The sequence below is a fragment of the Oncorhynchus gorbuscha genome, linkage group LG15, assembly GCF_021184085.1.
Source record: "Oncorhynchus gorbuscha isolate QuinsamMale2020 ecotype Even-year linkage group LG15, OgorEven_v1.0, whole genome shotgun sequence".
In the NCBI taxonomy this organism is placed as follows: domain Eukaryota; kingdom Metazoa; phylum Chordata; class Actinopteri; order Salmoniformes; family Salmonidae; genus Oncorhynchus; species Oncorhynchus gorbuscha.
Window position 1 is genome coordinate 4,179,803 of NC_060187.1, and position 13,477 is coordinate 4,193,279.

Sequence of the window (13,477 nt, forward strand, 5' to 3'; positions counted from 1 at the left end):
TAACACATATGGAATCATGTTAAACAAATCAAAATATATAATATATTTCATCATATAGATGTGGTTGTGTGTTAGGGAGGGAGGACCATCATATAGATGGGTTGTGTGTTAGGGAGGTTAACTGAGGACCATCATATAGATGGGTTGTGTGTTAGGGAGGTTACCTGAGGACCTTCATATAGATGGGTTGTGTGTTAGGGAGGTTACCTGAGGACCATCATATAGATGGGTTGTGTGTTAGGGAGGACCATCATATAGATGGGTTGTGTGTTAGGGAGGTTAACTGAGGACCATCATATAGATGTGGTTGTGTGTTAGGGAGGTTAACTGAGCACCATCATATAGATGGGGTTGTGTGTTAGGGAGGGAGGACCATCATATAGATGGGTTGTGTGTTAGGGAGGTTACCTGAGGACCATCATATAGATGGGTTGTGTGTTAGGGAGGTTACCTGAGCACCATCATATAGATGGGGTTGTGTGTTAGGGAGGTTACCTGAGGACCATCATATAGATGGGGTTGTGTGTTAGGGAGGCGATCAACCCGGCCAGAGAGATGAGGAACATGACAGGAAGCAGGAAGTGAGGACATTGGTTGGGGCAAGGACCGGGGCGGGCAGTACCCCCACCACTACCCTGGCTGTAAGCTATGCAGATACAGTCTGTGTACTTCTACACCAGAAGAAGAAGAACACAGAAGACACGAGTGTCAATATATAAAGATAGACAACATATACAAGTATGCCATACATTTATCAGATTCAAGAAGCAAAATGTACAAAATGACTTGTTTTCATTAAGACAACGGCTAAATTGTGAACGATCGACAACCTATACTGATCTGAAAAGTACTGTAATTACAGTTAACTCTTGGTCTGATTCAACTAGTCAACATAATGGCCATGCATTGACTATTATATACACCATGTCGAGTCAATATAACTATTAGCATTGCCCCAGTCCTCCTGCTTGTGGATTACACTACTACTGCAACATCTACAAGTGGTTTAACTCCACTTAAAACACTTCCTGTGTCCCAGGGCCGATTACAGATGGATTGGACTGGCCCATTGATTGTTAACCATCCACACCGTGTCGCTGTACTGTAGGTAGAGACTGTAGCACACAGTCAGACACATAGCGCTATTACATTACATTTAAGTCATTTAGCAGACGCTCTTATCCAGAGCGACTTACAAATTGGTGCATTCACCTTATGACATCCAGTGGAACAGTCACTTATGTCTGGCTGACTGCCTTGCTGACCAATACACTCTCCTAAACTGGGTTTAATCAGTTTAAACGGTTGAAGATTTAGACCGTACAGATGTAGGATCTTAATTTGACCAGTTTCTTACAGTAGGAGAATACCAGGACATGGCGGTAACAGGAAAATGTGAATTATTGTGTGGATTATAATTAAAGGACATTTTTGTAAGGGGTTTGATGCATTTTTTTGTTAAGGCGAATCAAGTCTGACATTTTCAAGGGGAAACTTGAGAAGCTTTTATAAACCCTGAATACGCTACAATCGGTGGTGGAAACATACTCGAGTAAAACTAAAGATACCTGAATAGAAAATGACTCAAGTGAGAGTCACCCAGTAACATAATACCTGAGTAATAGTCTAAACGTTTTGGGTTTTTAATATACTTAAGTATCAAACGTAAAAGTATAAATAATTTAAAATTCCTTATATTAAGCAAACCAGATGGCACCATTTCTTGTTTTCTTAATTTACAGATAGCCAGGGGCACATTCTAACACTCAGACATCATTTACAGATAGCCAGAGGAACACTCCAACATCATTACAGATAGCCAGGGGAACACTCCAACACTCAGACATCATTTACGGATTAGCCAGGGGCACACTCCAACACTCAGACATCATTTACGGATAGCCAGAGGAACACTCCAACATCATTACAGATAGCCAGGGGAACACTCCAACACTCAGACATCATTTACGGATAGCCAGGGGCACACTCCAACACTCAGACATCATTTACGGATAGCCAGAGGAACACTCCAACATCATTTACGGATAGCCAGGGGCACACTCCATCACTCAGACATCATTTACAGATAGCCAGGGGAACACTCCAACACTCAGACATCATTTACAGATAGCCAGGGGAACACTCCAACACTCAGACATCATTTACAGATAGCCAGGGGAACACTCCAACACTCAGACATCATTACAGATAGCCAGGGGAACACTCCAACACTCAGACATCATTTACAGATAGCCAGGGGAACACTCCAACACTCAGACATCATTACAGATAGCCAGGGGAACACTCAAACACAGACATCATTTACAGATAGCCAGGAGCACACTCCATCACTCAGACATCATTTACAGATAGCCAGGGGAACACTCCAACACTCAGACATCATTTACAGATAGCCAGGGGCACACTCCAACACTCAGACATCATTACAGATAGCCAGGGGAACACTCCAACACTCAGAAATCATTTACAGATAGCCAGGGGCACACTTCAACACTCAAACATAATTTACAGATAGCCAGGGGCACACTTCAACACTCAGACATCATTTACAGATAGCCAGGGGCACACTTCAACACTCAGACATCATTTACAGATAGCCAGGGGCACACTCCAACACTCAGACATCATTTACAGATAGCCAGGGGCACACTTCAGGGATGTTCTCTGTTTAGTGAGTCCTCCAGATCAGAGGCAGTAGAGATGACCAGGGATGTTCTCTTGATAAGTGTGTGAATTAGACCTTATTCCGGTCCTGCTAAACATTCAAAATGTAACGAGTACTTTTGGGTGTCAGGGGAAAATGTACGGAGTAAAAAAGTACATTATTTTCTTCAGGAATGTAGTGAAGTTAAAGTTGTCAAAAATATAAATAGTAATGTAAAGTACAGTTACCCCCAAAAAATAAGTAGTACTCTACACGACTGACTACATGTTTGCATTTCCTGCTGTACAGGACATTTACTGGATGATCAAATTAAGACCCTACATCTGTAACATTACCATTTGTTCAGTTATGTCATACTACTTCCCTAACTTCATTCATTAAATGGCCACCTACCAGAACCCTGAATTTGTTCTTGGGGTCTTTGGTGTAGTCTTTGCAGCCTGCGTGGCAGGGAGACAGGTACTCAGTGTTGTCAGATCCACACACTGGGTTAAAGGAGTCAGCAGGACAGGAGCAGTTGGAATAACAGGTGGCCAGAAACCTGTAGGGGGGGGGGAAGATGTTTAGAGAATGGTTTAGTGTGTCACAATAGAGTAATACCCGATATCCACATTATTGTGCTGAGCTGGCTCAGATATTGTCTTTTCATATGGACCTTTCCAGCACGGTTCCAGGAACTGTGGTGAATGTCTAAGCAGGCCAGATGAGTACAAGGCTAGCTAGGCTTGGTTCAGCTCGGCTCAGCTCAATAGTGTGAAAATGGCATTTCCATGTTTATATAAGGGTTATGAGATCACAGCAGAGTTCAGGGTGGAGTTAAGTTCATCAGTAGAGCTCTGGGTGAGTTAAATTCATCAGTAGAGCTCTGGGTGAGTTAAGTTCATCAGTAGAGCTCTGGGTGAGTTTAGTTCATCAGTAGAACTCTGGGTGAGTTTAGTTCATCAGTAGAGCTCTGGGTGAGTTAAATTCATCAGTAGAGCTCTGGGTGAGTTAAGTTCATCAGTAGAGCTCTGGGTGAGTTTAGTTCATCAGTAGAGCTCTGGGTGGAGTTAAGTTCATCAGTAGAGCTCTGGGTGAGTTAAGTTCATCAGTAGAGCTCTGGGTGGAGTTAAGTTCATCAGTAGAGCTCTGGGTGGAGTTAAGTTCATCAGTAGAGCTCTGGGTGAGTTAAGTTCATCAGTAGAGCTCTGGGTGAGTTAAGTTCATCAGTAGAGCTCTGGGTGGAGTTAAGTTCATCAGTAGAGCTCTGGGTGAGTTAAGTTCATCAGTAGAGCTCTGGGTGGAGTTAAGTTCATCAGTAGAGCTCTGGGTGAGTTAAGTTCATCAGTAGAGCTCTGGGTGGAGTTAAGTTCATCAGTAGAGCTCTGGGTGGAGTTAAGTTCATCAGTAGAGCTCTGGGTGAGTTAAGTTCATCAGTAGAGCTCTGGGTGGAGTTAAGTTCATCAGTAGAGCTCTGGGTGAGTTAAGTTCATCAGTAGAGCTCTGGGTGGAGTTAAGTTCATCAGTAGAGCTCTGGGTGGAATTAAGTTCATCAGTAGAGCTCTGGGTGGAATTAAGTTCATCAGTAGAGCTCAGTGACAAACCATATAACAGAAGACAACCGAGATATGGGTTTATGGAGTAAAGACCAGGGTTCCTGTTAATGTTATCTGTGGTTCATTAGCCTCTGTTTGGTGTTGTACTGTAGTAACAACATCTCTAGTTGTTTGGGTTCACCAGTGGCACAGCTCCAAACAGTAGCCTTGTCTTAGTGTCCACAAGTGGCTAGTTAATTAACGGTTCACAAGGCTCCGTATGTTTGCTTGTGTAATAATATCAAAAGGTAAGCTAAAATAAGTTAATTGTCTTCAAGACCGGACAATAATGTAACTGATGGCGCTTGTGCAAGTGTCTCACCGAACTCTTTTGTACAAATAATTTAAATGCTTCTGTTTTCTAGTCCTCATGACCTCCCTAGAACTCCATGTATTTAAACACCTTCAAAATATCAACTGTCAAACTACAGAGACAGTAACACAGCCTCCCCAAAATGACAAACTACAATTAACATACACATCAACAACAGCCCAATCAGCCAGCACAGGGCCCAATCAACCAGTGCTACATGGCCCAATCAGCCAAGACACAGCCCAATCAACCAGGGTTACATGGCCCAATCAACCAGGACACAGCCCATTCAACCAGTGCTACATGGCCCAATCAGCCAAGACACAGCCCAATCAACCAGGGTTACATGGCCCAATCAACCAGGACACAGCCCAATCAACCAGTGCTACATGGCCCAATCGGTCAGTGCTACATGGCCCAATCAACCAGGGTTACAGGGCCCAATCAACCAGGACACGGCCCAATCAGCCAGTGCTACATGGCCCAATCAACCAGGACACGGCCCAATCAGCCAGTGCTACATGGCCCAATCAACCAGGACACGGCCCAATCAGCCAGTGCTACATGGCCCAATCAACCAGTGCTACATGGCCCAATCAACCAGGACACGGCCCAATCAACCAGTGCTACATGGCCCAATCAACCAGTGCTACATGGCCCAATCCGTCAGTGCTACATGGCCCAATCAACCAGTGCTACATGGCCCAATCAACCAGGACAAGGCCCTCCAAATATGTAACTGTTTGGCAAAGATGCAGATCCCTCCTCTGACTCACCCATGGGGTGTGTAGTTGACCTCCGCCACCCTCTGTGTGGGGCAGCCCATGAAGAAGAGAGGGATGATGAGGAGGACAGAGATGGTGAGCATGGCGACAGAAAAACGAGGGATGGTCTTCAGAGAGAGACCGGTCCTCTTCATGATGACTCCGCCCACCAGCATCCCCACGGCAACGGACGGAAGGTTCACCGCACCTGAGGGACAAGACAAGATTTTTGAGAGCAGAATATATTTAAATACTTTCTCCACAGTATGTATCTGTGTACTGTCTCTTTGTATCTGTATCGATCTCTACATACAGAACTACAAAGACAGAGATAGTATGAAAGAGTGCATAGCGAGCTGATTTGTCTTCACTAAAAGATACGATCAACTTAATTGTCTCAGGCATACAAACGCTAGCCTGGTTGCCAGTCTCTGATCAGCTATTACATTGTACATGACACAGACTACAAGGAGTGGAATGTTACAGAGACTGATACCGGCGGCAGGGTAGCCTAGTGGTTAGAGTGTAGAGGAGGTAGGGTAGCCTAGTGGTTAGAGTGTAGAGGTGGTAGGGTAGCCTAGTGGTTAGAGTGTAGAGGTGGCAGGGTAGCCTAGTGGTTAGAGTGTAGAGGTGGTAGGATAGCCTAGTGGTTAGAGTGTAGAGGTGGTAGGATAGCCTAGTGGTTAGAGTGTAGAGGTGGCAGGGTAGCCTAGTGGTTAGAGTGTAGAGGTGGTAGGATAGCCTAGTGGTTAGAGTGTAGAGGTGGCAGGGTAGCCTAGTGGTTAGAGTGTAGAGGTGGTAGGATAGCCTAGTGGTTAGAGTGTAGAGGTGGCAGGGTAGCCTAGTGGTTAGAGTGTAGAGGTGGCAGGGTAGCCTAGTGGTTAGAGTGTAGAGGTGGTAGGGTAGCCTAGTGGTTAGAGTGTAGAGGTGGTAGGGTAGCCTAGTGGTTAGAGTGTAGAGGTGGTAGGGTAGCCTAGTGGTTAGAGTGTAGAGGTGGTAGGGTAGCCTAGTGGTTAGAGTAGAGGTAGCCTAGTGGTTAGAGTGTAGAGGTAGGATAGCCTAGTGGTTAGAGTGTAGAGGTGGCAGGGTAGCCTAGTGGTTAGAGTGTAGAGGTGGTAGGATAGCCTAGTGGTTAGAGTGTAGAGGTGGCAGGGTAGCCTAGTGGTTAGAGTGTAGAGGTGGTAGGATAGCCTAGTGGTTAGAGTGTAGAGGTGGCAGGGTAGCCTAGTGGTTAGAGTGTAGAGGTGGCAGGGTAGCCTAGTGGTTAGAGTGTAGAGGTGGCAGGGTAGCCTAGTGGTTAGAGTGTAGAGGTGGTAGGGTAGCCTAGTGGTTAGAGTGTTGGACTAGTAACCGGAAGGTTGCAAGTTCAAACCCCCATTGCAATTTTATTTTTTTCTATGACGTGAACTAATAAATGTCTGATAAACGCGTTTGGTGCTGCTGCTTTTGGAAAATGGTACGGCGGCACCATAACGGATTGAAAAGTATTGGGGCAAATGCTGTCTGGCCATATTTTTTTCATCTCTGATCTGGGTATATTCTGTGTTTTTTTTTTAACCAGGCAAGTCAGTTTAAGAACAAATTCTTATTTTCAATGGCGGCCTAGGAACAATGGGTTAATTGCCTGTTCAGGGGCAGAATGACAGATTTGTACCTTGTCAGCTCAGGGGTTTGAACTTGCAACCTGGTTACTAGTCCAATGCTCTAACCACTAGGCCACCTGCCACCCCAGATGAAAAGGGAAGCTATATATATATATGTATTATATATATGTATATATATATGTATGTATATAATAAGAATATGTTGTAATAATAACCTGAACAGGTTATGAGATCAGGAAAAACTCCAGGCCCCAGAAAAGACAAGTATGAATTTTTACACACCACTTTTGAACCTGTAGTAACTGTGGTGCTTGTGGTAACTGTGGTGCCTGTGGTGCCTGTGGTAACTGTGGTGCCTGTGGTAACTGTGGTGCCTGTGGTAACTGTGGTGCCTTGTGGTGACTCTGGTAACTGTGGTGCCTGTGGTGACTGTGGTAACTGTGGTGCCTGTGGTAACTGTGGTGCCTGTGGTGACCCTGGTAACTGTGGTGCCTGTGGTAACTGTGGTGCCTGTGGTAACTGTGGTGCTTGTGGTAACTGTGGTAACTGTGGTGCCTGTGGTGCCTGTGGCAACTGTGGTGCCTGGTGCCTGTGGTAACTGTGGTGCCTGGTGGTAACTGTGGTGCCTGTGGTGCTTGTGGTAACTGTGGTAACTGTGGTAACTGTGGTGCTTGTGGTAACTGTGGTAACTGTGGTGCCTGTAGTAACTGTGGTAACTGTGGTGCCTGTGGTAACTGTGGTGCCTCTGGTAACTGTGATAACTGTGGTGCCTGTGGTAACTGTGGTGCCTGTGGTAACTGTGGTGCTTGTGGTAACTGTGGTAACAGTGGTGCCTGTGGTGACTCTGGTAACTGTGGTGCCTGTGGTAACTGTGGTGCTTGTGGTAACTGTGGTAATTGCGGTGCCTGTGGTAACTGTGGTGCCTGTGGTGCCTGTGGTAACTGTGGTGCCTGTGGTAACTGTGGTAACTGTGGTGCCTCTGGTAACTGTGGTAACTGTGGTAACTGTGGTAACTGTGGTGTCTGTAGTAACTGTGGTAACTGTGGTGCCTGTGGTAACTGTGGTGCCTCTGGTAACTGTGATAACTGTGGTGCCTGTGGTAACTGTGGTAACTGTGGTGCCTGTGGTAACTGTGGTGCCTGTGGTAACTGTGGTGCTTGTGGTAACTGTGGTAACTGTGGTGCCTGTGGTAACTGTGGTAACTGTGGTAACTGCGGTGCCTGTAGTAACTGTGGTGAGAGTGGTAACTGTGGTGCCTGTGGTAACTGTGGTGCCTGTGGTAACTGTGGTAACTGTGGTAACTGTGGTGCCTGTGGTAACTGTGGTGCCTGTGGTAACTGTGGTGCCTGTGGTAACTGTGGTGCTTGTGGTAACTGTGGTAACTGTGGTGCCTGTGGTAACTCTGGTAACTGTGGTGCCTGTAGTAACTGTGGTGCCTGTGGTGCCTGTGGTAACTGTGGTGCCTGTGGTAACTGTGGTGCTTGTGGTAACTGTGGTAATTGTGGTGCCTGTGGTAACTGTGGTAACTGTGGTGCCTGTGGTAACTGTGGTGCCTGTGGTGACTCTGGTAACTGTGGTGCCTGTGGTAACTGTGGTGCCTGTGGTAACTGTGGTGCTTGTGGTAACTGTGGTAATTGCGTGCCTGTGGTAACTGTGGTGCCTGTGGTGCCTGTGGTAACTGTGGTGCCTGTGGTGCCTGTGGTAACTGTGGTGCCTGTGGTGCCTGTGGTAACTGTGGTGCCTGTGGTGCTTGTGGTAACTGTGGTAACTGTGGTAACTGTGGTGCTTGTGGTAACTGTGGTAACTGTGGTGCCTGTAGTAACTGTGGTAACTGTGGTGCCTGTGGTAACTGTGGTGCCTCTGGTAACTGTGATAACTGTGGTGCCTGTGGTAACTGTGGTGCCTGTGGTAACTGTGGTGCTTGTGGTAACTGTGGTAACAGTGGTGCCTGTGGTGACTCTGGTAACTGTGGTGCCTGTGGTAACTGTGGTAACTGTGGTGCCTGTGGTAACTGTGGTAACTGTGGTGCCTGTGGTAACTGTGGTAACTGTGGTGCCTGTGGTAACTGTGGTAACTGTGGTAACTGTGGTAACTGTGGTAACTGTGGTGTCTGTAGTAACTGTGGTAACTGTGGTGCCTGTGGTAACTGTGGTGCCTCTGGTAACTGTGATAACTGTGGTGCCTGTGGTAACTGTGGTAACTGTGGTGCCTGTGTTAACTGTGGTGCCTGTGGTAACTGTGGTGCTTGTGGTAACTGTGGTGCTTGTGGTAACTGTGGTGCCTGTGGTAACTGTGGTAACTGTGGTAACTGCGGTGCCTGTAGTAACTGTGGTGAGAGTGGTAACTGTGGTGCCTGTGGTAACTGTGGTGCCTGTGGTAACTGTGGTAACTGTGGTAACTGTGGTAACTGTGGTGCCTGTGGTAACTGTGGTGCCTGTGGTAACTGTGGTGCCTGTGGTAACTGTGGTGCTTGTGGTAACTGTGGTAACTGTGGTGCCTGTGGTGACTCTGGTAACTGTGGTGCCTGTAGTAACTGTGGTGCCTGTGGTGCCTGTGGTAACTGTGGTGCCTGTGGTAACTGTGGTGCTTGTGGTAACTGTGGTAATTGTGGTGCCTGTGGTGCTTGTGGTAACTGTGGTGCCTGTGGTAACTGTGGTGCCTGTGGTAACTGTGGTGCCTGTGGTAACTGTGGTGCCTGTGGTAACGGTGGTGCCTGTGGTAACTGTGGTAACTGTGGTAACTGTGGTGCCTGTGGTAACTGTGGTAACTGTGGTAACTGTGGTAACTGTGGTGCCTGTAGTAACTGTGGTAACTGTGGTGCCTGTGGTAACTGTGGTAACTGTGGTGCCTCTGGTAACTGTGATAACTGTGGTGCCTGTGGTAACTGTGGTAACTGTGGTGCCTGTGGTAACTGTGGTGCCTGTGGTAACTGTGGTGCTTGTGGTAACTGTGGTGCCTGTGGTGCCTGTGGTAACTGTGGTAACTGCGGTGCCTGTAGTAACTGTGGTGACAGTGGTAACTGTGGTGCCTGTGGTAACTGTGGTGCCTGTGGTAACTGTGGTAACTGTGGTAACTGTCGTGCCTGTGGTAACTGTGGTAACTGTGGTGCCTGTGGTAACTGTGGTGCTTGTGGTAACTGTGGTAACTGTGGTGCCTGTGGTGACTCTGGTAACTGTGGTGCCTGTAGTAACTGTGGTGCCTGTGGTGCCTGTAGTAACTGTGGTGCCTGTGGTAACTGTGGTGCTTGTGGTAACTGTGGTAATTGTGGTGCCTGTGGTAACTGTGGTGCCTGTGGTGCCTCTGGTAACTGTGGTAACTGTGGTGCCTGTGGCAACTGTGGTGCCTGTGGTAACTGTGGTGCCTTTGGTAACTGTGGTGCCTGTGGTAACTGTGGTGCTTGTGGTAACTGTGGTGCCTGTGGTGCCTGTGGTGCCTGTGGTAACTGCGGTGCCTGTAGTAACTGTGGTGACAGTGGTAACTGTGGTAACTGTGGTAACTGTGGTAACTGTGGTAACTGTGGTGCCTGTGGTAACTGTGGTGCCTGTGGTGCCTGTGGCCTGTGGTAACTGTGGTGTAACCTGACAGTGGTAACTGTGGTAACTGTGGTAACTGTGGTGCCTGTGGTGTAACTGTGGTAACCTGTGGTAACTGTGGTGCCTGTGGTAACTGTGGTGCTTGTGGTAACTGTGGTAACTGTGGTGCCTGTGGTGACTCTGGTAACTGTGGTGCCTGTAGTAACTGTGGTGCCTGTGGTGCCTGTAGTAACTGTGGTAACTGTGGTAACTGTGGTGCTTGTGGTAACTGTGGTAATTGTGGTGCCTGTGGTAACTGTGGTGCCTGTGGTGCCTCTGGTAACTGTGGTAACTGTGGTAACTGTGGTGCCTGTGGCAACTGTGGTGCCTGTGGTAACTGTGGTGCCTGTTGTAACTGTGGTGCTTGTGGTAACTGTGGTAACTGTGGTGCCTGTGGTGCCACCTCTGTCCCAGTCTATACTGCTGATCCCACAGAAAATACACATAGATGAATATTGAGACAGGACTAGACAACAGTTATACTACGGTTTCAATGCTCACTCTCTACCAGCATCCAAAGACAGCCTTTCAACAGTTGTCATTCATCCACAACTACAGTACGTCAAACTCTTTGACGTAAACCATTATCATAACAATCCCAAGTGAAGAACAGAGATCTGTGTCTTCATCTCCATGCCAACTGTAACCCATGCCAACTGTAACCCATGCCAACTATCAATACCAGCCGTAGAGTAGGGTAAAGAGCGAGTAGGATCAGATTCACCATACTTAATCTGTTTCACATAGTGGATCAATAAGGAAACACAAACACCATTCATCTATGGGGTGGAGGCAGGAAGCCTAGTGGTTAGAGTGTAGAGGTGGCAGGGTAGCCTAGTGGTTAGAGTGTAGAGGTGGTAGGGTAGCCTAGTGGTTAGAGTGTAGAGGTGGCAGGGTAGCCTAGTGGTGGTTAGAGTAGGTAGTGGTTAGAGGTGGCAGGGTAGCCTAGTGGTTAGAGTGTAGAGGTGGTAGGGCTAGTGGTTAGAGTGTAGAGGAGGCAGGGTAGCCTAGTGGTTAGAGTGTAGAGGTAGTAGGAAGCCTAGTGGTTAGAGTGTAGAGGAGGCAGGGTAGCCTAGTGGTTAGAGTGTAGAGGTGGTAGGAAGCCTAGTGGTTAGAGTGTAGAGGTGGCAGGGTAGCCTAGTGGTTAGAGTGTAGAGGTGGCAGGTAGCCTAGTGGTTAGAGTGTAGAGGTGGCAGGTAGCCTAGTGGTTAGAGTGTAGAGGAGGCAGGGTAGCCTAGTGGTTAGAGTGTAGAGGTGGCAGGAAGCCTAGTGGTTAGAGTGTAGAGGAGGCAGGAAGCCTAGTGGTTGGTTAGAGGAGGCAGGAAGAGTGGTTAGAGTGTAGAGGAGGCAGGGTAGCCTAGTGGTTAGAGTAGAGGAGGCAGGGTAGCCTAGTGGTTAGAGTGTAGAGGTGGCAGGGGCCTAGTGGTTAGAGTGTAGAGGAGGCAGGGTAGCCTAGTGGTTAGAGTGTAGAGGTGGCAGGGTAGCCTAGTGGTTAGAGTGTAGAGGTGGTAGGGTAGCCTAGTGGTTAGAGTGTAGAGGTGGCAAGTAGCCTAGTGGTTAGAGTGTAGAGGTGCAGGGTAGCCTAGTGGTTAGGAGTGTAGAGGTGGCAGGGTAGTCTAGTGGTTAGAGTGTAGAGGTGGCAGGAAGCCTAGTGGTTAGAGTGTAGAGGTGGCAGGGTAGCCTAGTGGTTAGAGTGTAGAGGTGGCAAGTAGCCTAGTGGTTAGAGTGTAGAGGCAGGTAGCCTAGTGGTTAGAGTGTAGAGGTGGCAAGTAGAGGCCAGTGGTTAGAGTGTAGAGGTGGCAGGGTAGCCTAGTGGTTAGGTGGCAGGGAGCCTAGTGGTTGGGGTGGCAGAGGTAGAGCAGGGTAGCCTAGTGGTTTAGGGTAGCCTAGTGGTTAGAGCGGCGGGGAGGCAGGTAGCCTAGTGGTTAGAGCGTTGGGGTGGCAGGAAGCCTAGTGGTTAGAGTGTAGGACTCGGGATAAATGCAGAAGGCATTCAGTTGTACCCCCATGTCATCTGCTCCACAAAGATGTGGTGATGTGGGTTTGATTGAAGGCAGACCGTTCCATTGCTCAGATTGAAGCACATTCAACAAATCTGATGTAACAAAGTGGATCATTGTAGAAATCCGTCATGATTTAAGACAGTAGTTTTGGAATTGTTAGTTAGATTACTTGTTGGTTATCACTGCATTGTCGGAACTAGAAGCACAAGCATTTCGCTACACTCGCATTAACATCTGCTAACCATGTGTATGTGACAAATAAAATTTGATTTTTGATTTGATTTGATTTGTAACATAACCACCATGTGGTTACTGGAGTCTTGTTTTGGATATATTTGTCTGTTTTTTTCTGCTTAACATTTAGAATTTGTTTATTTTTCATGTCTAGAAGAACTGACTGCTAAATGTTAACTGATTAGCATAGCTAGCATACACAAAATCAGAGGAGGAAGTCTTTTTTTAATATATTTTTTTAACTGCATTGCAGTTGATTGGTGACAATGACATGTGTTGGGGTTGACACCCATCCATACATTACACTCTGAATTTTTACCTCAAAATAGTGTGAAACAAACATGTAAAAAAATAGCCTAAAATGTAGATTAATTTAGCTGGGAAGAAATGAGAAGATTCAAGATGTTTCCCCCACTGACTTGTCTAGTTAAATAAAGGTTAAATGTACGTCCGTTGTGTGTGTTGTACTGACCTATGAGGAGACAGTGGTACTGTACTGACCTATGAGCAGACAGTGGTACTGTACTGACCTATGAGGAGACAGTTGTACTGTACTGACCTATGAGGAGACAGTGGTGTGTGCCCCTCTGTTTGTCTGTATTTTGACCTAGTGAGGAGACAGTGGTACTGTCACACTGACCTATGAGGAGACAGTGGTACTGTACTGACCTATGAGGAGACAGTGGTACTGTACTGACCTATGAGCAGACAGTGGTACTGTACTGAC

General features: G+C 47.1%; 1 protein-coding gene across 4 annotated transcripts in view; it reads right to left on the reverse strand.

Annotated features, from left to right (window-relative positions):
- Positions 1-13,477, reverse strand: part of LOC123996537 (solute carrier organic anion transporter family member 2A1-like) — a 60,094-nt gene that overhangs the window by 4,069 nt on the left and 42,548 nt on the right. For 3 of the 4 annotated variants that reach the window (XM_046299946.1, XM_046299945.1, XM_046299947.1), the window contains exons 9-11: positions 5,350-5,545; positions 3,080-3,227; positions 496-671 (exon numbers count right to left, since the gene is read on the reverse strand). In XM_046299946.1, coding sequence (XP_046155902.1) covers positions 496-671; positions 3,080-3,227; positions 5,350-5,545 — 520 coding nt within the window. Of the gene's footprint in view, positions 1-476; positions 672-3,079; positions 3,228-5,349; positions 5,546-13,477 lie in introns of those variants that run through there. The other variant, XM_046299948.1, reaches the window with a different exon arrangement.